Source organism: Lineus longissimus, chromosome 4 (assembly GCF_910592395.1).
Source record: "Lineus longissimus chromosome 4, tnLinLong1.2, whole genome shotgun sequence".
NCBI classification, from domain to species: domain Eukaryota; kingdom Metazoa; phylum Nemertea; class Pilidiophora; order Heteronemertea; family Lineidae; genus Lineus; species Lineus longissimus.
In genome coordinates, this window is record NC_088311.1 from 8,870,875 (window position 1) to 8,890,955 (window position 20,081).

Below are 20,081 nucleotides of genomic sequence, written 5' to 3' on the forward strand. Positions count from 1 at the left end.
CCTTCCTCACAGTCTCCCACTACCAGTCATTTACAAAGGACAGAGCTTGGTATGGACAAACCCCAACTCCACCAATTTCTGTACCGGTGTAGAAGTAGAAAATGTCCTCCAGGAAAAAGAGTCCTGCTCTGTCGTATTCGGACAGATTATGGCGTTCTGTAGAAATCATGAACGTCAATAGCTCAGAGGTTAAGGCGCATTATAGAATACATTTACTTTGTTCCCCAGACATTCAAACCTATGGGGGGGGGGGCAGCAAAAATGGAGAGTGGGCCAGCTTCCCAGGGAATGAGGGGTCCACTGCGTACAGTGTATTTTTATGTGACTTTGCCACAGGCAAATGGAGAATATTAGGGCGAGTTTCACATGCACCCTCATGTCATGCCGGATGTAATGTTTTCCCATGACCATGAGCGAATAAAGCCTTTGAGGTAAATTGCGACAAATGTTCTGGGCAAGGGACAGTATCAGTAAATTGTGACTATGTCCTGGGTGAAGGAGACATCTTGCAAACAGCCTGCATGTCATTCTTGGGGTGGAAGACTGGTGTATCATGCTCTTCTTTATCAAAAGTTTTGGACATTTGAGCATTAGGGAAATTGTGAAAGAAAACAAACAAAAGAAACAGAAAGCCGTTTTATACTTACATTTTATTATAATAATTTTTCACCTCCAGTTACGATGGACAGTGCTCAACACTATTCGAACCAGAAGCGCAATGAATCTACAGGAAAAGGGTCATTTCAGATGAACACAGGATTCTTGACCCCAATATTAACAGGAGTAATTACAAATGTTTATTACCTGTCAACTCGAACATAAAAGGCACACAAATACATCTGGCTTTACAGTACCTCAAGATAGTAGTATCTTATTCTTATTTTTTCTGCCAGCAGCAAGTATCTGTCAAGAAAAATCTGTTATACTAAATATCAAATTGCCACGGCCTTTAATAGGGAAGAGAAATATTTTTTACGAGTAAAAAAGACCTGCTGAAAAAGCCAAAATATCTCGTCTCTTTGCACACCAGTTTCATAGATTTTCAAAACGTCTTATGGGGTGACATTACGCATTATGCCATACATGTAAGTGGTGTCATACATATAGCTACATTTGATATTTACAACATAGATATTTCATACATGTACATCCAAGTCTTGAAATAAAATGTTCATTAAGGAACACAACAAAGAACTGTATACCGCACTGGTCAGTCGAACACAGACCGGCCAACCGGATATTGAAATGGACCAGACTCGTCAAGGCCTTTGCATAGGTAGGTATAGGAGGTACAGACAGATAGATAATACCCTGCAAAAGGGCTCTGTCCGGGACCAGTGTCATAACCAAGGAAAGTATTCAGAAAATCTGAGTACAGTACTGTATTCAGGTTTACTGGCATTTTATTATTCAATATTTAAGTCGCAATTTGTGTGGAACACACAAACTCGTTGGTTTGTTAGTCCCCTTGAAGAAGTTTGCTTCAAAACATAACTATGTACATATGTACACTTCAACATACATTTCCTACTTCTACTGAATATAATTCTATACATTTCAAATGCCCAGCATCTGAAAAAAAATCCTCCAAGCCCATGTATTTTCGGTTCACATCAGCGAACTACAAGTACATTCCATAGCCATCGAGGAAAGGTAGGAGGATACCCTTCAAACCCCATTCTTCATCACTACATGTACACCAAATCTTTTAAAGTTCCAACATGCCAGGATGTTAAAACAACTTATCACCGTCCATTTCATGTTTCCTTGGAACCTTGTCCGATTATACCAACTAGGAAACCTTAGCCTGAGTCGGAAAATAAGCTGACGGTACAACTTTATTTGCCATGGGTCTTGCCATGCTGTTCGGTTGAGACTTCAAAAGCTGTTGGTTGCCCTGAACTGTAGATGGGGAGGATGATCGCTGGCCTTTCTCTCTGAGAGGGGCACCGTCACCACGTGACAGGTACTTGGCATCCAAAAACGGGGCTTCACTTCAAATAGAAGATAGGAGGAAAATAGAGGATTTTTGTTTATAAAACTTACATGATTATGCTACAATTTAATACAGAGGACATGCTCACGCAACAAGTAAGCCAAACTGATGAAATTACATCCATTGTATTATACATGTAAATCTAAATTTTGAAATTGGAATAGCTAGTTTCTGGATGAGACATGAAGTGATTTAGCAGACTATGAAGAAAAGACATGCAATAATTGGGCTGTAAGTTATATGAATTAATCATTTTTAAACTTAGATGTACAAATAATCAGAATATATTTCACCTACTTTTCTTTTTGCGATGAGGGAGATGAAGCAGCAGAGCCGGATTCCTCATTGATGGTGCTCGGCTTAGTAGCTGATAACGGGACGTTTGTGCGACGCTCTCGGCCAAGACCCAACTGGGAAGATAAGGAGCTGCTATAATGTCTCGTCAGAGGAGCTGTGGATCCCGGCGACAAGGTATCATTCGTCATCCTCGATATACTGCCTCCAATAGATGGACCATTCATCTGAAGTATAAAAAGAAACACACCAAATATAAGATACATTTCCGGCAACGGCAGGCACAATCCTATGGTTGCAGTAGCAGACTGTCACAGATCATAGGGCAACCAAAAGTTGTCTGACTTGTATTGAAGCGTCAGGTCTGCCCATCGCATGACTGATATTGGGACAGAGCTAAGGCAGGTTGACCTCCATTACCCACTTTTCAAAGTTGTACAGATGCTCATCTCCCTGCACAAGCATCGTAATCCTTGAAGTTGAGCCAAGATTAACTCCTGTTACTTGTAGCCAAGTTCTCAAACCCCAGAGAGGACATTGTGCCCAATTTGACACGGAGCACTCTCCAGGCTACTACAGTCACAGTGTAACCCTTCAGATCGCAAATCTCCAACTGCAAGTAGATTAATACTCACCAAATTCGGTGGTTTATAACTGATTGCTGCATTCTCCATAGGCATATGTCTTTGATGGGAAAGCTGATTCTCAGTAATTTGTTTGTTCAACCAATTTATTACTGAAAAGAAAGCAGAGGAAGTGTTGAATTAAGACAACATTTTGTGAATTATCTACGATGACACATTTAATTTATTGAATCAACAAACCACATTGGTACAATTGTAAGGTCATCCTCGGAAGTACATGTATGTTGGTTTGCCATAAGCCGACTGAACAACCTAAAATATGAATTTCAGGTTCACCTTCATCATCATCAAAAATTCAAGTATCGCTTCTTACCATTTTCATTGGTCTTTAACAGTTGTTTACTTTCCTCCAGTTTCCGCATTGTACTTTCTAAAGATTCAGACAATTTCGAATTCTGAAGAGAAAAAATTATAATGATTGCATTATTTTGGTGAGCTTTGATCGTCGGGCCAACTTGGAAAGTAGTGTTACACACACTTCATCTCAGGGGTGTGAATTTAAGTCATATATTGTTATTTGGTCACTCCTTATCCTGTATGTACAAGTTATTGAACAGGGATCCGAAGACTGCTGGATCCAACGTAAATCATGCCATTCCAGGTTAATGATATTTAAATTGCGCTTCAATCACATTCTTCATCGGCGCCCTAACCCACCTCATCTTCTTTCACCCGTAATGTGTCGTGCGACAAACGATAATCCTGGCGAAGTTTCTCCAACTCTTGCTCTTTCTCACCAAGTAACTTCTCCTGCTCGGTTGTGATCTGGTTACGAAGCTTCACCTTGAAAACAAACAGAAAAGAGGATTGAAATCAACTTAGAAATTTGGTTCTTTACATTAAAATCAACTTGACCATCAAGTTTTGGACTTCACTATCCCACCTCAGACTTAGTTTCACCAACTCTTGAAGAACAATACAGCATGCATTCTATTGGCTATTGTTCACTCATAGAGCAACGCTGACAATCACCAGATCTGCAATCACAAAGTCAATTCTTCCTAACTAGTCACTCACCTTGGCATGATAGTTTCTAATTTCTCCTTGTAATTTCTTAATGATTTCATTTCCCTTCACCAACTCCTCCGACATGGATTTGATGGAAGTCTCCATCTTTCCGATCTGTTTCTGTCTCCGCTCAAGATCATCTTCGCATTTTTTCTAAAAGAATGAAGGGCCAAATGACATTTTCATTATTTTATTGGTATCGAATGCCATATATCTCTACTTGACACAGGGTCAAAATTTGCGTGTATTACTCTTTCTTACTAAAGATAACTCCAAATCCTCATCGTACCATGGAGTGTTCAGCTTGTGCTTAGCACAAGCTGAACACTCCAAACTTGATCCAACATAGAAGGGATTTTCTATTGTCCGGCAGTGGTGATTAGCAAACATAGACAAAATTTGCTGCAGACAAATCAAAGCATGCTATCATAATTTCAAGGCGTCACTCTTGGACTTCAATGATACTTTCGAAGCCATAATCAACAAAAAGATTGGCCCGAATTCATACTAACACTACATCCTTTCAACATACCCTTTGTTCTTGCTCAGATTGGAGTAATTCTTGCGCCTTGCTCATCACTTGGTCTTTATCTCTAGTCTCTTGCTCAGTCACAGCAACCTTCGTTCGTAGCTGATTGATTAATTTCTCTTGCTCGTGAAAGTCGGCATCGAGACTAGCGTTGTCTTTCCGGAGCGCGTTTAATTCCTGTTTAGCCCGGTGGTACTCCTCTTCGAGACTACCAAGCTTAGACTTCAGTTCGCGGATGTGGGATTCGTGTTTATAACGTTTGTCAGTAAGTTCCTACAAATTGAAGGATTGGATTGTCTTAATCTAAAGGTAAATTCCAATATTCATTATGATCTGCACTTCCGAAATATGCTTTGCTAAACATATCCGCCTGCTTGACATACAAAATTGGTGGAAGAAAAACCACAGGCCTCCAAGTTCAAAGGCCATCTAGAACTTCGAATCGGAGCTATTGAGTAACACTAAACAGACCGAGATTAATTTTGAAGGAGCTACAAGTTTTAAAATCTTAATTAATTGATCTGACCCACTTCATACCTTGTTGACTGATTCATAGTCGTAGATCTTTGCTTCCATCTGTTTTACGATCTTCAAGTGAGCTTGTTCCAGTTCCCTCTTTTCTCGCTCACAGCGTTGCTGGTATTGCTGATGGGCCTGAAAGTTGAAACACAATGACCAGTCAGTGACACAAGCATCAGTTTACAAGTTTTAACAGGAATAGCACCTCTAAGTTTTGATTAAGAAATTTAAATGGGAATCTACAACAGAGACAATCACCAAGGCTGAATTTGTTTGTGCTTTCATGTCAAAGCTAGCACAAATTCATCCTAACACTTCAATAAAACCCTTACCTCAACTGCTTTTTCTTTCTCCATAGCCGCCTGCTGTGAGTATTTAGCATTCATGTCATTCGTTGTTGATGACAGTTCTAATTTCATGGCATCGTACTGCTGTGTCTTGTCCGACAGGGCCTGAAGAGCAACCGTGAGATCAATATACACATGTATATCAATCCACCCATTGAGATCTCTTGGCCCAATACAAGACCATAACATGAACCAAAGACCAAAGGCCCAAGTTCTTGCTATGAAGCGGAGCCAATACTACTGGTGAAAACTACTTTCACTGAAACAACTTTGGCTTGTAATATAATGAAGTTTTTCAGGGTTTCTGCCAGGATTCATTTCAAGGCCAAAAATACGTTTTCCTCTAAACAGCATTTTAATTTTCAATAACGTCCAAGGTACAGACAGATTTCCCAGTGATTCACATAAACATGAGTTTCCTTTATTAATACTGACCTGCTGAGTTTGGAATAGTTTCTCTGAGAGCGAGCATTCCGTGGTCTCCAGTTTTCCTTGCAAGCTGGAGATCTGGTCCTTCGCCATCTTGAGACAATCGGCCAGGTACTTCTTGACGTCATTATCTTTCCCCGGGAGAAATCTCAGCGACAAGTGCGTCAGATGTTTGAAAGGGTTTGTCTCGACGACATTCAAAGCCCAGGTGTCTTTATCGGAGCCGGATATTGCAGGGCAAAGGAACTGTAGCAGGTACCTGAAAGATCATCAAGTCCTTGCGTTAGGAAGAAAACTTCTGGTTGACAGCTTCATGGAGACCCTCTATTTTCAACTTCACACATGCCATTGTCCATCTAGCTTGGATGCCAACATGATTTAGAATCTCCTGTACTCATCCAAGCAAGCTGCACTGTGTATTACCTTGCTAGCCACTTAAGTTAGCAGGCGGCATTCTGGGCTTGTTGCATGCATTGACAACCTGTGTATACTGCAGTGCTTAAATCTAGGCATGGCAGAGGTCATGCAATAATGATCATAAACTTACTTGGGGCTTTCTCTTCTTTCTTCCTGAAGACACAGCTCAAGCAAATCAATGAATTTCTGAGGGAATGCACCAAAATCTACAAGGAGTCCTTGCTGGCATTTCAAACTGAAACAGAAACATAATCTTTGGTAACCAACACCCGGACAAAATAGTGCAAAAATTATACTAAAATCACTTGATTTTGATCCAACTACCATAACCAGAGGAGAAAGTTTTAAATGTTCATGCCCATGACTACAATTTCAAATCAACAGATTGTCGTATCGCATAGCACCCCTAGTTATAGAAAATCAGTTTCAATTCGAATTGCTAAGAACAGACTGTGCAGAACAATGAATTTCAATCACCTTTTATGCAAACTGCTAATAAAACAGAGCACAATCTATTCATCTCATACTAATAAGCTTTGTGGGCATTGAAAAATAAGTACCTTTGAAAATCCTCTTCACCAAGTTTCAGAGTGTACAAGAAAAACAAGTCACTTTCATCTGTCAGTCTGACAACCAATTCCTAAAATTAGAACAAAAGCATAAAGAATAATTTCAAATACACTTGACATTCTCCTCCATTGATGATGAAAGAGACCAGATGGATTTCTTGACTTTGACTATGAGGGAAAGCAATGATTGATTATGATGGTAGACGAGATCTATTCTACCTTCACTGATTGATGGACGGTAAGTTCTGTCAATGCTTATAGCATACCATTATTATTACTAATGACTGCAGACCAAGATCTTCCGACTTTCATTCAAACTAGGGCTATTGAGCGAAAGCTTCTGTGGATTCATCTAAAAATAAATCATCTTGTAATGGACCAAGAAAAATGGTCTTGTCCCTATGTTTTTGTACAGTAATTGAGGCAATATGTTTCCAGCACCTGTAGTTGGCTAGTAGTACAGATGACGCCATCTGTCTTCAACTACACTGGATTCTATTCTTGTGTTTGGCCTACCTTTCTATGCAATGGAGCTGTATGGACCTGAACTTCAACACTGATTTTGATATGAGTGTTTCTGAAAATGAACGCAGTAGAACAATGAAAATTTGCACCAGACTGAGACAGAGTTTGAGTTACGTTGGTACACGATGAAAAAATGCCCGTACAATATTTTCTGGTAACATCATCATCTGAGTTTCTGACGTCAATGAAGAACCTCTATGCACTTGATTGGGAACAACGTTTACGAAGACATTGCGTCACGTCACGTTACAGTAATGTAAAACCGTCAGAGCTGCAATGCATCGTGACGTGATGACGGCCTACACTATGTAAACGTTGTTCCCAATCACATGCATGAATCTATAGACTATAGTCTATTATCATGGTTATGGTAACCTTCCATTATTCCAATCCATCCAGCACAGGGACGCGCTTCCATCTTCTTCTTCTTCTTCATGATGTAAACATGCACGGTAGGCCATATGGAGAAATCAGGAGTAATGCGGCAAAATAGGACTTTTGATGTCAGGACTCTTTGTATAACTTTTCTCACCTGTCCTCTCGATCAGCACTTTTCAATACAACTGGAAGTTTTTTAGAAAATAACACGTCCGCCATGATTTTTTGTTCAGTTCTATATTTTTGTAGGTTTCAAACGCTGTTTTAGAAGTGGTCTTTCTGCTAAAAACGAATATTTTAAGGCGTTCTGGTATCTTTAAACATAGACAATGAAGTACGTGTATATATCTTTGAAATCATGAAACAGGTTAGGGAGAAATATTTGATTATTTGACTTCAACTTGCACGACAAAATCCGTACTGGCTTCACTTTACCGCTCCGTTTCATCAGTGGATTCTGATTGGTCGAACCTACAGGTCACGTGACAATTTATTTTGTAAATCATGACGTACCCAACCTACATTTATGACAGGATCAGAGTTGGAGGTTTATAACATATTAATCTGTATAATAGAGAAATATCTATCTCTCATAAATTTTTTTAAAATAATTGCCGTATTATAAAGATTTAGTCCTTCAGATTTAACGTCGGAGAAAAAGATACCGTAAGCACATTTTTTGGTACATCATGTCACTGCCACAAATGTCCAAAAATGGCTTCCAGTGGGTCTACAAAATTTCGACCTAGCGATGGTGACTGGGTTTGCAGTGATCCTAAGTGAGTGAATAAAAAACTGAAAGCGTGATATTGTTTTTCAATATCGAAACTAACTGCTGAGTGTTTAAAAAATCCACCTCGCCCTCTCAATATGGATTGTTTGAGAGTTTTTATCCTAAAAAACAACACCCTAATTTCACCATAGCCCCAACCAGCCTATAAGGCCTACCGTACCACTACCAGGCACTGATGAAAAACCAGCCATTGATGAAATGAAGTTTTATATCATAGGCATTCCACGTGACTACTTCTATTGAAAGTTTAGGGGTCAAGTATGATATCTCAAGAACAGCTTCCAGATGTTGATGTCGTTCATAGAAATTTGCAAAAAAAGTTTCTCAAACCACAACTGAATTGACTGCTCCTTATTAAGGTTAGCCTATCCTTCATTCCATGATCCTGCAGGATAGGCCTTTCATCGAAGACGAATCAGAGTCCAAAAAACTCAAATGTTCACAATTAGGTTAGAACATGTCAAAAGGCCCTAGGCTTTTAGTCAACTTCGGACAATCTCAATGATTCCTATAATTCTGATAGGGGCCTACATAACATTTAATATAATATAGTTGACACTGACAGTTTTAACAGTTGTTCTGCGATCTGTCAGCCTCGTCCTTGGTACGACTTTAATGTTTACTGGAGCATGTTGATGGCAAATGAATGGAGAATGAAGCTGCGCCTATAAATGTATTGAAATCACTAATGTCTAATGAATCCACCCTTCATTTTTCAGGTGTGCTAATGTCAATTTCTCCAAGAGAAGTAAATGCAACAGATGTGGGAAAGGTTAGCATTTTGAAAAGGTTCTGTGATCACTGTGAGCGGAACACCAGTCTCTTTGGATTGTAACAAACAAACAAAGTCTTGGAAAATAACTTTACAGATCTATGTTTCAAAGCAAGACCACCAAAATGTTGCATTAGCCATTACTGTGAAATATAAACATTAGTAAGTTGAAGTAAGGGATTCAAATTTAAAAAAAACAGCAATTGATTTGGGACATACAACGTACTGAGGTTCCTTTCTGTTCCCTATTCCATCCCACTGTTGTGTGGTATAACTCAACTCGAAGACAACAACACCTGGGTGCCTTACTGCACTAAAGACGTTTATTGTCCTATTTTTCAGAAAAAAAGGAGAGCAATTCTTTTAAGAAGGGTGGCCATGAAATAGGCAAGGCTGCCGCAGAGAAGAGTAAAGGCCTTTTCAGTGCCGATGATTGGCAGTGTAAAACGTAAGCTTTTTATGCAATGATTCTTATGATGATATAACTTAGCCATAGTTTGCTTGCTAGCTCAAACCTTTTATATCTTTCGTAATTGGTGTCACAGTACCTTTGCAGGTCCTGCCATGGTGATATGATTGTTATCATAACAGCATGCCTTGAAATGAAGAGTGAAATTTCTAATTGGTTTCTCTGTTGTTCTAACACTTCCTTAGTCCATGTCAATCAGAACATCTGAACATGGTAACGCATTTGTGCTTACAGGTGTGGAAATGTCAATTGGGCTCGTCGTTCAACATGTAATATGTGCAACTGCCCCAAGTATGGAAAAGTTGAAGAAAGAACAGGTAAAAAGTGTACAGGATAAACTCAATCAGCTAGAATTGTCAGTTAGACTGAGCTGGAGTCTTTGTAAACCATGTAGCCATAAAGTAGGCCACCTACATTTCTCCAAACCTACATTTTACAACTGCCCAGCTATCCGCATACAATGTGCCTATCTACACTACCATATGGAGGCTTCCACTGATAGACCTGTAACCTCGGATTACCTGCCTTATATTCTGCATTTTGTCTTTCCTAATGTTTACTTGCTTGACTTGTTGCTACAGGTTATGGTGGTGGATACATGGAAAGGGACGAGGTTGTCGAATACAAGGACCGCGCCCACAATTCCGATGATGATGAATATGATGAGGTGGGTTGAAGCAAAATATATCAAGGGGAACTTGATGTACTTGTTTGAAGAACATCCAGGGAAAAATTTGAGCCTTCAACAATTCACTTAAGTCTGTTGTATCATCCTTCATCAGCCTCTTGATGTCGAAACAAAATGCATAATTTAAATGAGTACCAGGGTAGGCCATAGATCATTGCAATATTAGAGAGAATAGTAACACAAGTACTTCACTGGGGTACCAAATTTCATTTGCTGGTACCCTGCTCAAATTTTACTTACTGGTATGATTTTTACTCCTCGAAAGATTGGATGGTGGCGAGTAAATGTATAGAATCAGGTTTTGACTGAGACCTCTTGTTATTTTCTTTAGTTTGGGAGGAAAAAGAAGAAACATCGTTTGTCAGATCCAGTGAAGCCACCGTCAGTCACGGCTGTTGAATCTGGTGGTGGTGATGATGATGATGAAGAAGATGACAGTGAGGTTGATGAGTCTAAATATAGACTAGATTCGGATGAGGATGAGGTAAGGATATTTTAAAATAGGGCAGGAGTGGCGTGGAAGTTTGAATGACAACTCTCACTATATACTACAGCCAATAATTTCTTTACTTATGTGCAGATATTTTTTAGGAAATTGGTGAGCATTTCAGTGTGGGCAAGCTTTACAGGAAGATACAGTTATTGTTATTGTCAGGTCACCTTTAATACTTTTCAGCATGGGTACTAATTCTTAAAAATTGACTTTCATGATTTTCCGTTTTTGAATTGCTCACAGCCTGACAGGTGGTAATCTGGCATTATCTGGGGCCAGGGCCACACTAGAAAACATCAATTCATGTCCATGTAAACCATTTTTCCAGGATGATGATGATGATGCAGATCTCTCTAAGTATATGCTTAGTGATGATGATGCAAATGATGATGACAAAGCAAATGACATAACTGATGATAAAAACAGTAACAAGGAAACAAGTCGATCAGCAAGGTCTGAGTCCAAAGAAAAACGTGGATCATCCTCATCTTCGAAATCATCATCGTCATCGTCACGCTCAAGGTCATCGTCAAGGTCAAGTTCATCTAGTTCCTCGTCAAGGTCAAGGTCATCTCGAGGCAGGAATCGCAAGAGGAGTTACTCCCGGTCAAGGTAACGGTAACGCGGTAACCCACTGGCAATTATCACGCCAACATCATGTTCGTTTTAAAATGTTTTCCTACAGAAAATGAACCTGGTTCAAATTTCTTGCCAAGTCTTAACCAGACCCTCTTGTGACCAAATCGGCCTAACTGTCTGATGCAGTGGCGAAAAATTTGCATTGAAAACATGTTTTGTGAGAAAAAAACCTGTGTACACTTACCCATGTTCTTCTGAAGTTGACAACTTGATGAACTAGTCACGATTTGGTGTCAGTTTAGGCTAGCCATCTCAGTCTGCACTAGCTGTCCCCCCCCCCGAAAAAGTGGTACTCATTTGTTAGATGGTTAACTTTGCTGGTATCAGCCAGCTGCTTTAAATAGGGATGTTAAACAGACTGGGTACTGGTAACTAAATTATTCACGCAACTCTCTCATTCTTGCAGATAACTGGTATTTTTGTTGTCAATAAATTTGTTAATTGTTGTTCGCTTGCATGTCATATTTTATGTTTCCAAAATCTCTGCCATCGTAGGTCGAGTTCCAGAGACCGAGATCGCGACCGCAAGAAACATCGATCGTCATATTCTTCGACATCGAGATCAAGGTCCAAGTCAAAGGAGAAGAGTTCAAGTCGAAGGAGGTCGAGGTTTGGGCTTAAGTAGTTAGACATGCACATGGGGTGGTACTGGTTGTTGTTGCTCAGGCTCCACTTCTCAATTATAATCAGAATTAAAATCGGCTGAATTTTCTTTTGCTGGGAAGTCTGACTCCACACATAATTAGAGGTATAGGAAAAAAGTTAAGGGGAAGAAGTCCTAGTCTATTGTCGGTTGAAAAGAGGTATCTTTGCTTGAAACAGTCTGGAATTGAACTTCAGGGATCATGTTGAAATCTTTGATCAACAGAAAAAGTCTATATTGGTGGTCCGAAAAGACTCTACGACTTGCCTTAAACAACAACTATATCATTTATTCATAGAGCTACATTTTTATTATGATATTCTGGACGAGCTGTAACTTGTGATTATTGGGAGACAAATATTCTGCCACCCCCATGTGTCTATCTGACTTCACTTTCTCTGCATGCTGTAGTGCTCATCACTAACAAGTGATTATCTTGAAATTCCTGAGAATAGATGTAAATAGCTTTTTTTATTGGTTCTCCAAATCTGGCTTCATTTGAAGCACTCAAAGAGATTTCTACAGTTATAACTATGTCTCATTTCTTCTTTAATTTTTTTCTCTCTAACTATCTCGGTTATTTAGGAGTGCCTATGTTGATTGTGTTGGGAAGGTAAACCACTGCCTTTATCCACCATGGAAACACAGAAGTCCAGGCTGTTTTCCTCTCCATACAATTCATATTTTCTGATTGAAGTTATTTTGTTCTTTCAGGTCCTACGACAGATACAAATGAAACACCGAACAGCTGTAGCGATGGAAAATTGTTTTTGAACTTGACAACTAGCAGCTTAGTTTAGGGGCTTTCATTTCAATATGTGTATAACCTGATCTGATAACCAAGAATTGTTAAGGTCAATGGAAACAGAATTGTCAATTCAGATGATTATGACCTCCCCTCAAAAGTCACCGATGCTAAAACACCTATTCTCATGTTAGGTATCAGTGCTAATTGTTATACCTGATATTGCAAAATGAATTGCATAAATGAGGGGGTTAAATATGTTAACCCAGAGTTGTACATCAGTGAATTTTGAGGTGGTCATTACCAGTGCTTTTGTTTTGTTTATGGCCATGTTGAACATGTTCTAGTGGCACATACCAACCCCTGGGGTTCCCAGACATCTTATTATTTGTGTCAGCTTGTCACTGTGATAGCTTACAATCAATGTGACTCATCTTGTTCTATCAGGGTTCACATTTCATGTAACTGCAGTGCGGGATGCCTTCTTTTCAATAGGCTACCAGCGTAGTTGTGACAGCTACTACTTGGGGCTGGTCACTAGTTCAGGATGGTTTTGTCAAGTGGTGTATGAAGCGAAAGACAAATCGAGCACAACTTCGGCAGTCAATAGTGATTGAAACCCTTGATAGTTCAAGATGATCCTGCATTGGTGATGAGGAGGTTCTGAATACATGATGAAAGGTTAGTATGGTGGGTGTTTGTCGGTAAGTATTTTTCTTTTGGTTAAACGAGGATGAACGGCCTGGCCTTTTGATAAAGCATTGGCAGAACACATCTCTGTATAGTCTTGGCTGAAGCATTGGGTCCTGTTGGCACACTTAAATAAATTGTAAGTGGAGCACGTCTGCTTAAATTACTCTGTGCATGTATTATTCTTAGGCAGTTGCTTTGTATTTTATTCAAACAGGAAGCAAAAAGAATTAATTGAAAATGGCCGTCGCAGGCATGAAATATACAAAAGTGAAGTTGGCATGGTAGTGAGACGATTGTTAAAAGTTCTAACTGATGCAATTAATGAATGTCACTGTGGCTTCTCATTACGACAAACTGGTTTGATACAAAAAGTAGGTAACTTACACATTGAATGTGTTCAGTTCTTGTTTGTCACCTATTAGATGTTCGAGTTGGATACGAGATTGATGTGCTAAAGATACTCAATTCCTTGGAAGATGTTTTGTTTTGTTCATGATATTTCTGATGCCTTTATGACTTTACTTTAGACTGTCGGAGAACAATCGGTCAAAATTTTCCAAGTTGTACCTAGGCCCAATTCTGATGCTACAAACAATGTACATGTACATATGTTAATGTTGCTAAGGTATTGGTGTAACAGATGTTGATTTGAGACACATGTACATGTATTTATGTTGATAATAAAATGCTTCAGTCTACTTAGAAATGTGTCCATTATCTTGATCATTATAACCAATCAACCCATCAAGAGATGACACAGCAATATGCGAGTGGCTGTTGCTCATTTGTGGTGAAGACAAAGCGGCTGCAGTGACCTGTGAGTGGGTGATCACTCGTCTGCGGTGAAATCAGAATTTTTTGGTTGCTGCAGCCTGCTATTATCACCTGAGCCATCATAATGTTGCATCATGGCTTTATGTCGCAGAAACCTGCAGGAGAACCTGCAACATCATCACAGATCCCAGCAATTGAAAATGTCTTTGTGAGGTGACTCCAACAAAGAAAACTGGATGCTAGAATGTCTTGAGGACGTTATTTCCGATTATCTGAGAAAGTGTTCCTTTCAAAACTCGAAATTGAAACGGGGTTTGCGTCCTTCTTCGTGAAAGGATAATACTGTTGTGACTGACGGGGTGTCAGATCGGGCGGAGTACCGTTGCAGTGTCCTTGCGTCCTGACGTCTCAACCTTGTTGGAGAGACATCCGATGTCCCTTGTGTCGTCATCCATGGTGGTTGTGACGACCCTTAGGTTGAACTTGTTTGGTTGTCAATTGAGAGTTGGAGCAGGGAGTTTTGGCGCTAAAATTATATGTGGGTGTCATTTAGGGTGGGGAGATGATTTGGCAGGGTTTTAGACCGCCAAATGGAACGGTTTCGGTGTAGTGGTGACCTCATCAGTTATGCTTATATGACTTAAACGGAGTGAAGTAGGGCAGTGTGCCCACTAGGCCCTCGAAGACTCACTTGAGGGTGAATCCAGTTTCCTCTTTGTGGTGAGAGGAAGCTGTGATGCGTCTGTGAAGACGAATTAGGAGGGATTGTGGCTGTTTGGCTTAGCAATGCGAAATAAAAATGTTTTCTAATTATTTCAGCATATGTGGACGTGGAGAAATGGTTTTATGGACTGGGGTTCTGTGAGATACCCCTGCTGTGAGCTTAGTAACGGTACTTAAAAGTGACAACATCAAATGGTGTGTTGATGTGAGAGTGGAGGTGACCTGGGCTCATACGGAAAATGAAATGATGGAAACGCCAGGGGAGTATGTTTTTGTGTGATTTCACCCGTAAGCAGCATGTCCCTTAGGAAGGATGTGACATTGTCCGCATGTGTTTGGGTCATGTCGATGAGGGTCGGGCGGTAGTGTGTCCGATTTGACAATTGGCGTTCACTTCCTTGATGTAATCACGTCGCGTCTATTCATGATTACTACGGCAGATCCTTTGCCTGCAGGTTTTATAATGATCTGAGACGTGTTCTTGAGTTGGAACAGTGCTTCTCTTTTTGCCCTTGTAGGTGATCTCAAGTGAAACTGGACCCACAACGGTGGCAAACTTCCATAATTGTGACTCCCAACGCCTGTGGCAGATTACATTTAAAATTTTTGTGATTGTGACATTATTCCTAAACCGTCCAATTACAATGTAAAGTAAAACTAGACCCCGCAGCTATGTAGTGTCACCCAACACAGGTGCCAGATTTCCATTTGAACTTGTCATGATTGTGATATTCATTTAAAGTAGAACTGGACCTTGCACCAGTGGCAGACTTCCATGCATCCTGAGGATCAGGCTTTTTTTATTCCCACATGTACATATATATGTTGTGAGAGACGGAGTACATTGAAAACTTCCATGATGGAGACATTGTCTCTGAAACGTTCCAGGAAATCCTAAAGGACACTTCTTCTGACAGCACTGGGTGCACAAGAGATGCAGCACAGGAATAGTAGTGCGATGAGGCACTTCTTCAAGTTCTTTGCTTGAAAATTATGTCAGATTTGGAGAATGTCATAGGAAAATACATCCAAATCAAAGCTTGGTGTCATTCCAAAGGCAATAATTGCTAGGCTTGCAGGAGTTATCATAATGCATGCAACAAGAACCTCTGGTTGCAGCAGTCTGTTCACAAGAAAGAAATAATAAAACCAAATCTCTTCAGCAATGGAGTTTTATTGAATGGACGGAATTCAAACACATTAGATGAGCTTCTACTGTTGTGAGAGACAATAATTTCAACAAACATGGTACACTCGCCAACTGCAGTGCAATCTGTCACAAAAAGTGTAGAGTCTAACCTACAAAGGTGAAAGCTATCATCAGAGGACACTGAAACGAAATCTCAAGTAAACTACACAGAGGCCAATTGAACTAGAAGTAGTCGTCTACTGGTTAACAGCGTGGTCCAATATCATTCTGCCGAGTATATACATCGAGTCAATATCGTCCAACCAGCAGATACTGTAGAAGCCTGCAGACTGTAGATAGCAAGCTTGCCCTTTCTCTTTAAGTAAAATGTGTAAATGATAAAAAAAATTTTTTTAATCCTAGCAAAGTCTCCTGTTTATTTATGAACAGCCGTACCGTCCACATGGACTCGATGTACAGACACAAAGTGATTATGTCCCGAGTTGATGACAAACTTGAGATGCTGGGCGGTCGTTGACTGCAACCGTACTTCTTCAATTTGCAGCTGTGAGTCTGTTGCGTCGACCTCTGGGCAGAATAGAAAGTGAAATAAGGATTATGTAAGTGTAAAATGTCCCTAAACAGGTGTTCCAGATATCTTTTATCAACTAATATCATTCAAAGACCATCTCCACCGAATTTTGCCAGGTGACCAAACATGATACCAAATATCAAAGACCCGCCCGGTACCAAACACATGTACATGTATCATAAAATTGAGTGATTAAATAAATATTATTTTTTGATTGAATGGTCTTCCAAGAACTCACCTCTTTCGTCTAATGGCTCAAAGTCAACTGGTTCATTTTGTACACTTCTCTCCACAAACATTTTGTTGACTGGAATCAAATATAAGTCATAGATCAATTATAATTGCCTTGTCATCTGCTTCACATGGCGGTATTTATCTTTGACTTTGGAACCTCGAGTAGAGGGCTAAAGTCTACAGTACAGCAGTGGGGGAAGTATCTCCTTCACTTAGACGAGTCATCATGTCATTTGAGAATTCAATTCAAGGTGAATAACAGCAGTAGTGAGAAGTGTCAGCTCTTAATTTTGGAGGAAACAAATCAGATACGTACTTAGTTAATCCCCTCCTGTGAAACTAATACACCATAAACATCAACCATTTTGTCAACATTTCTTATATCTGATTATTGAAAATGCATAAGTCATGAGAGAGGGAAACTAATTCCTGAAAGCTTAGGTGAGTTTTCAAATAAACGACTTGTTGGTTGAATGAAGAACAGTCCCTTCTTTATGGATGCCCAACAGCATGACAGGAGAATCTGCATCAAATACCTGTCCTCTGTCAAAGTTTATTTACCATTATCATATACTTACCGTTATAACTTTCAATTTTTATGCTGTTGATATTCATCAATGAGGTAAATGAAATGACAAATTCTTGAGGAAACATTCCAGTTGTCGACCAAAACGTATCTGATTTCCTGAAGGGGAAAAACATTTTAAGTGTACAGTTTGAGAGTTAAAAGAACATTCATGAGGTCAAAGAAGAAATTTAGCACCAGAAACTAGATTAGACAAAGAGGGATTATTCTCGCTCTCGAACATGTGGATGTACTCAACTATTTTGCCTCCAGGATCTCGGACCAGCCTCAAGAACTGAGGACAAGGTAGTGAGCTTGATCAGTCATCACTGCATGTGGACGGGCTGGGATCATATCGAGTGGCCTTATATATGATGAATTCTCATTTACAAATGGAACATTTAAGGGGGGAGGGGGGGCAGTGCTCGTACCCATATTAAAAACAAAAAAGACCCCTATCTCGAAGACTGATTAATAAATTCTGACTGACCCTCGCCGGCCCCTGACCCTGCCGACTTCGGCTGGCAGCCATTTTGTTCCTTCATAATCATAGATAGATTAAAATATATTAGAGAAATTTAACATGAAACAATGATCACCAACTCTTTTTTTTATGTGGCCTAACCCAGGCCAGGACGACAAGAACCCCTTGCGCGCCATCAAACCGTATAAGTTTTTTTACCGGCAGACTGTGCTATAATAAATTTGTAGTCACCACCGGGAATTATAGTAGGGTAAAATAGAGTAAAAATAATGACTACATCCATGTAGCGAAACGACTCCACCCATGGCCATGTAGCGAAACGTCCTCCATGTAGCGAAACGACCATACCCATCATGTAGCGAAACGACTCCACCCATGTAGCGAAACGACCTACCATGTAGCGAAACGACCGCCACATGTAGCGAAACGACTTGTAGCGAACTGCCAATGTAGCGAAACAGCCTGATACCTGTACAAGCATGCATGGCTACTCAGTGTAGTGTTGAAAGAATGTCATTTGACAGATTTCACTTTGTTTTTTATCGTACCCGTCTATGATGTTTTCAGGTGGAAATCGTTCATCACTTGCAGTGACAAGAACCACCTGAGCTCCAGCATCTCCTAATGCAACATCAAACATGATAAAGTCGTTTGAATCAACGTTTAATAGTCAGAAAATGGTTGTTATTGACGAGTCAAAATAGCAGACCGAAGCGATTTGTCACATCCTCGATGTACACTTCGAGGGATGTCGGAATTCGCCTAGAAATAACAGGTGACGCCACTGTTAGTTTATAACGTGGGAAATACGAATTAGCCTCTATACTTCGTCCCGAAAAATTCTGACCTCACTCAAGCCAAATCAGGTCTCTTGTCTTCCTGGACAAGATAATACTGGTATTCGGCTTGTGGTATTCGACTCGATGACTCGACGACGCGATGGCTCGATGACGCGATCGTTGCTATGGATTTTGCTAAAATACGGAATCCCATGATCCTGGTCTCCGGGCTACCGCTGCAACAGCAGAGGTTTTAGCTCGGCCTTCCCATACCCAGCTACGGTATGTGGAAGGATGTGCCCCCCCCCCCCCCAGCCATGGCCACTGGAGATTGGTCCCCGTGATTGATTTTGATATTTAAAGGACTCGCGGAAGTTTCATAGCATGCAAAATGACCGGAGATTTAATTGACAAACAAGCTTCTAGTGGCCATCGTCAGATGTCATGTGGTAGTCTGTCAACAATCGGAATTTCGCATATGTGCAGTTTTTTAGACTCAGTCCCTCAGTCCCTCTTCCGTCCCTTGACATCTCCCCCCCCCCCCCAATAAATCAGCCCCTATACATGCTTTCCGAAATTGGTGGCTTGCATTGGAACTAACTTTTTCCCCCCCCCCCCCCCCCCCACACTTCCATAGTCAAGGGGGCCGCAGGCGCGTTCCCGATTTTTCGGGAAAAGGGGGTTAATTTTCACTCTTGTTTCGGGGAAAAATCCCCGAAAAATCAATAAATAGGGGTGTTATTACTGCTATTTTCCCTTCAAAAACTGAAAATAGGGGTATATTTTCTCATGTTTTCCTTCCCTGGGTCTTCTTCCCCGAAAAGATTTTTAAAAAGCCCGTTTTACGGGCCGTTTTATCCCCGGTTAAAATTAATTGGAAATCTACAAGTTGGCCTGATGACATGTATGGGCTGACCCTTCCTTTAGGGGGTAGGGATCCAAGACTCCCTTCAATTAGGGGGTAGGGATCCAAGACTCCCTTCAATTAGGGGGTAGGGATCCAATACTCCCTTCAATTAGGGGGGTAAGATCAAATCCTTCCTTCAAATAGGGGGTCAATTTCCTCACAAAAGCCCGCAAATAGGGGGTACAAAAAAATGCTGTTTCCTTCCATTAGGGGGTGATTTTAAAACTTGGGAACAAGCCTATGTACCCCCCAAATAAGGGGAGTGGGGGGGGCGGGCTTCTTCCCCCTTGTCCGTCATTAAAGG

The 20,081-nt window shown here is 40.4% G+C and overlaps 3 protein-coding genes across 3 annotated transcripts; 1 reads left to right on the forward strand and 2 right to left on the reverse strand.

Moving 5' to 3' along the window:
- Window positions 1-653: 653 nt before the first annotated feature.
- LOC135486415 (spindle assembly abnormal protein 6 homolog) lies at window positions 654-8,064 on the reverse strand. Its single transcript, XM_064769179.1, has 14 exons — window positions 7,810-8,064; window positions 7,269-7,329; window positions 6,744-6,823; window positions 6,314-6,418; window positions 5,773-6,025; window positions 5,323-5,442; window positions 5,009-5,125; window positions 4,475-4,744; window positions 3,952-4,095; window positions 3,592-3,717; window positions 3,248-3,329; window positions 2,926-3,026; window positions 2,294-2,517; window positions 654-1,994 (listed from the first exon to the last, which is right to left on the reverse strand). Exons 1-14 carry the CDS (start codon window positions 7,872-7,874, stop codon window positions 1,793-1,795), a joined length of 1,950 nt encoding a protein of 649 aa, XP_064625249.1. The 5' UTR covers window positions 7,875-8,064; the 3' UTR covers window positions 654-1,792.
- A 298-nt stretch (window positions 8,065-8,362) lies between these two features.
- LOC135486436 (zinc finger Ran-binding domain-containing protein 2-like) lies at window positions 8,363-14,296 on the forward strand. Its single transcript, XM_064769221.1, has 9 exons — window positions 8,363-8,434; window positions 9,168-9,220; window positions 9,563-9,668; window positions 9,924-10,006; window positions 10,271-10,356; window positions 10,709-10,861; window positions 11,199-11,482; window positions 12,005-12,118; window positions 12,867-14,296. Exons 1-9 carry the CDS (start codon window positions 8,370-8,372, stop codon window positions 12,886-12,888), a joined length of 966 nt encoding a protein of 321 aa, XP_064625291.1. The 5' UTR covers window positions 8,363-8,369; the 3' UTR covers window positions 12,889-14,296.
- A 1,947-nt stretch (window positions 14,297-16,243) lies between these two features.
- LOC135486490 (intraflagellar transport protein 25 homolog) lies at window positions 16,244-18,824 on the reverse strand. The gene is made up of 4 exons (XM_064769297.1): window positions 18,640-18,824; window positions 17,621-17,727; window positions 17,047-17,115; window positions 16,244-16,804 (listed from the first exon to the last, which is right to left on the reverse strand). The coding sequence occupies exons 1-4, from the start codon at window positions 18,729-18,731 to the stop codon at window positions 16,653-16,655; spliced, it is 420 nt and encodes a 139-aa protein (XP_064625367.1). The 5' UTR covers window positions 18,732-18,824; the 3' UTR covers window positions 16,244-16,652.
- Between the last annotated feature and the right edge of the window lie 1,257 nt (window positions 18,825-20,081).

Bases quoted from the DNA above. Each gene is read 5' to 3' on its own strand.
- LOC135486415 (XM_064769179.1), bottom strand. From the start codon at position 7,874: ATGGCGGACGTGTTATTTTCTAAAAAACTTCCAGTTGTATTGAAAAGT. The intron at 3,330-3,591 runs GTGGGTTAGGGC...TTTTCTCTTCAG, and splicing joins TACGGGTGAAAGAAGATGAG to AATTCGAAATTGTCTGAATC. The intron at 2,518-2,925 runs GTGAGTATTAAT...TTTATACTTCAG, and splicing joins GTTATAAACCACCGAATTTG to ATGAATGGTCCATCTATTGG.
- LOC135486490 (XM_064769297.1), bottom strand. From the start codon at position 18,731: ATGTTTGATGTTGCATTAGGAGATGCTGGAGCTCAGGTGGTTCTTGTC. The intron at 17,728-18,639 runs GTACGATAAAAA...TTTCCCCTTCAG, and splicing joins CCTGAAAACATCATAGACGG to GAAATCAGATACGTTTTGGT. The intron at 17,116-17,620 runs GTAAGTATATGA...ATTTGATTCCAG, and splicing joins AAAAATTGAAAGTTATAACG to TCAACAAAATGTTTGTGGAG.
- LOC135486436 (XM_064769221.1), top strand. From the start codon at position 8,370: ATGGCTTCCAGTGGGTCTACAAAATTTCGACCTAGCGATGGTGACTGG. The intron at 8,435-9,167 runs GTGAGTGAATAA...TTCATTTTTCAG, and splicing joins TGGGTTTGCAGTGATCCTAA to GTGTGCTAATGTCAATTTCT. The intron at 10,357-10,708 runs GTGGGTTGAAGC...TATTTTCTTTAG, and splicing joins ATGATGATGAATATGATGAG to TTTGGGAGGAAAAAGAAGAA.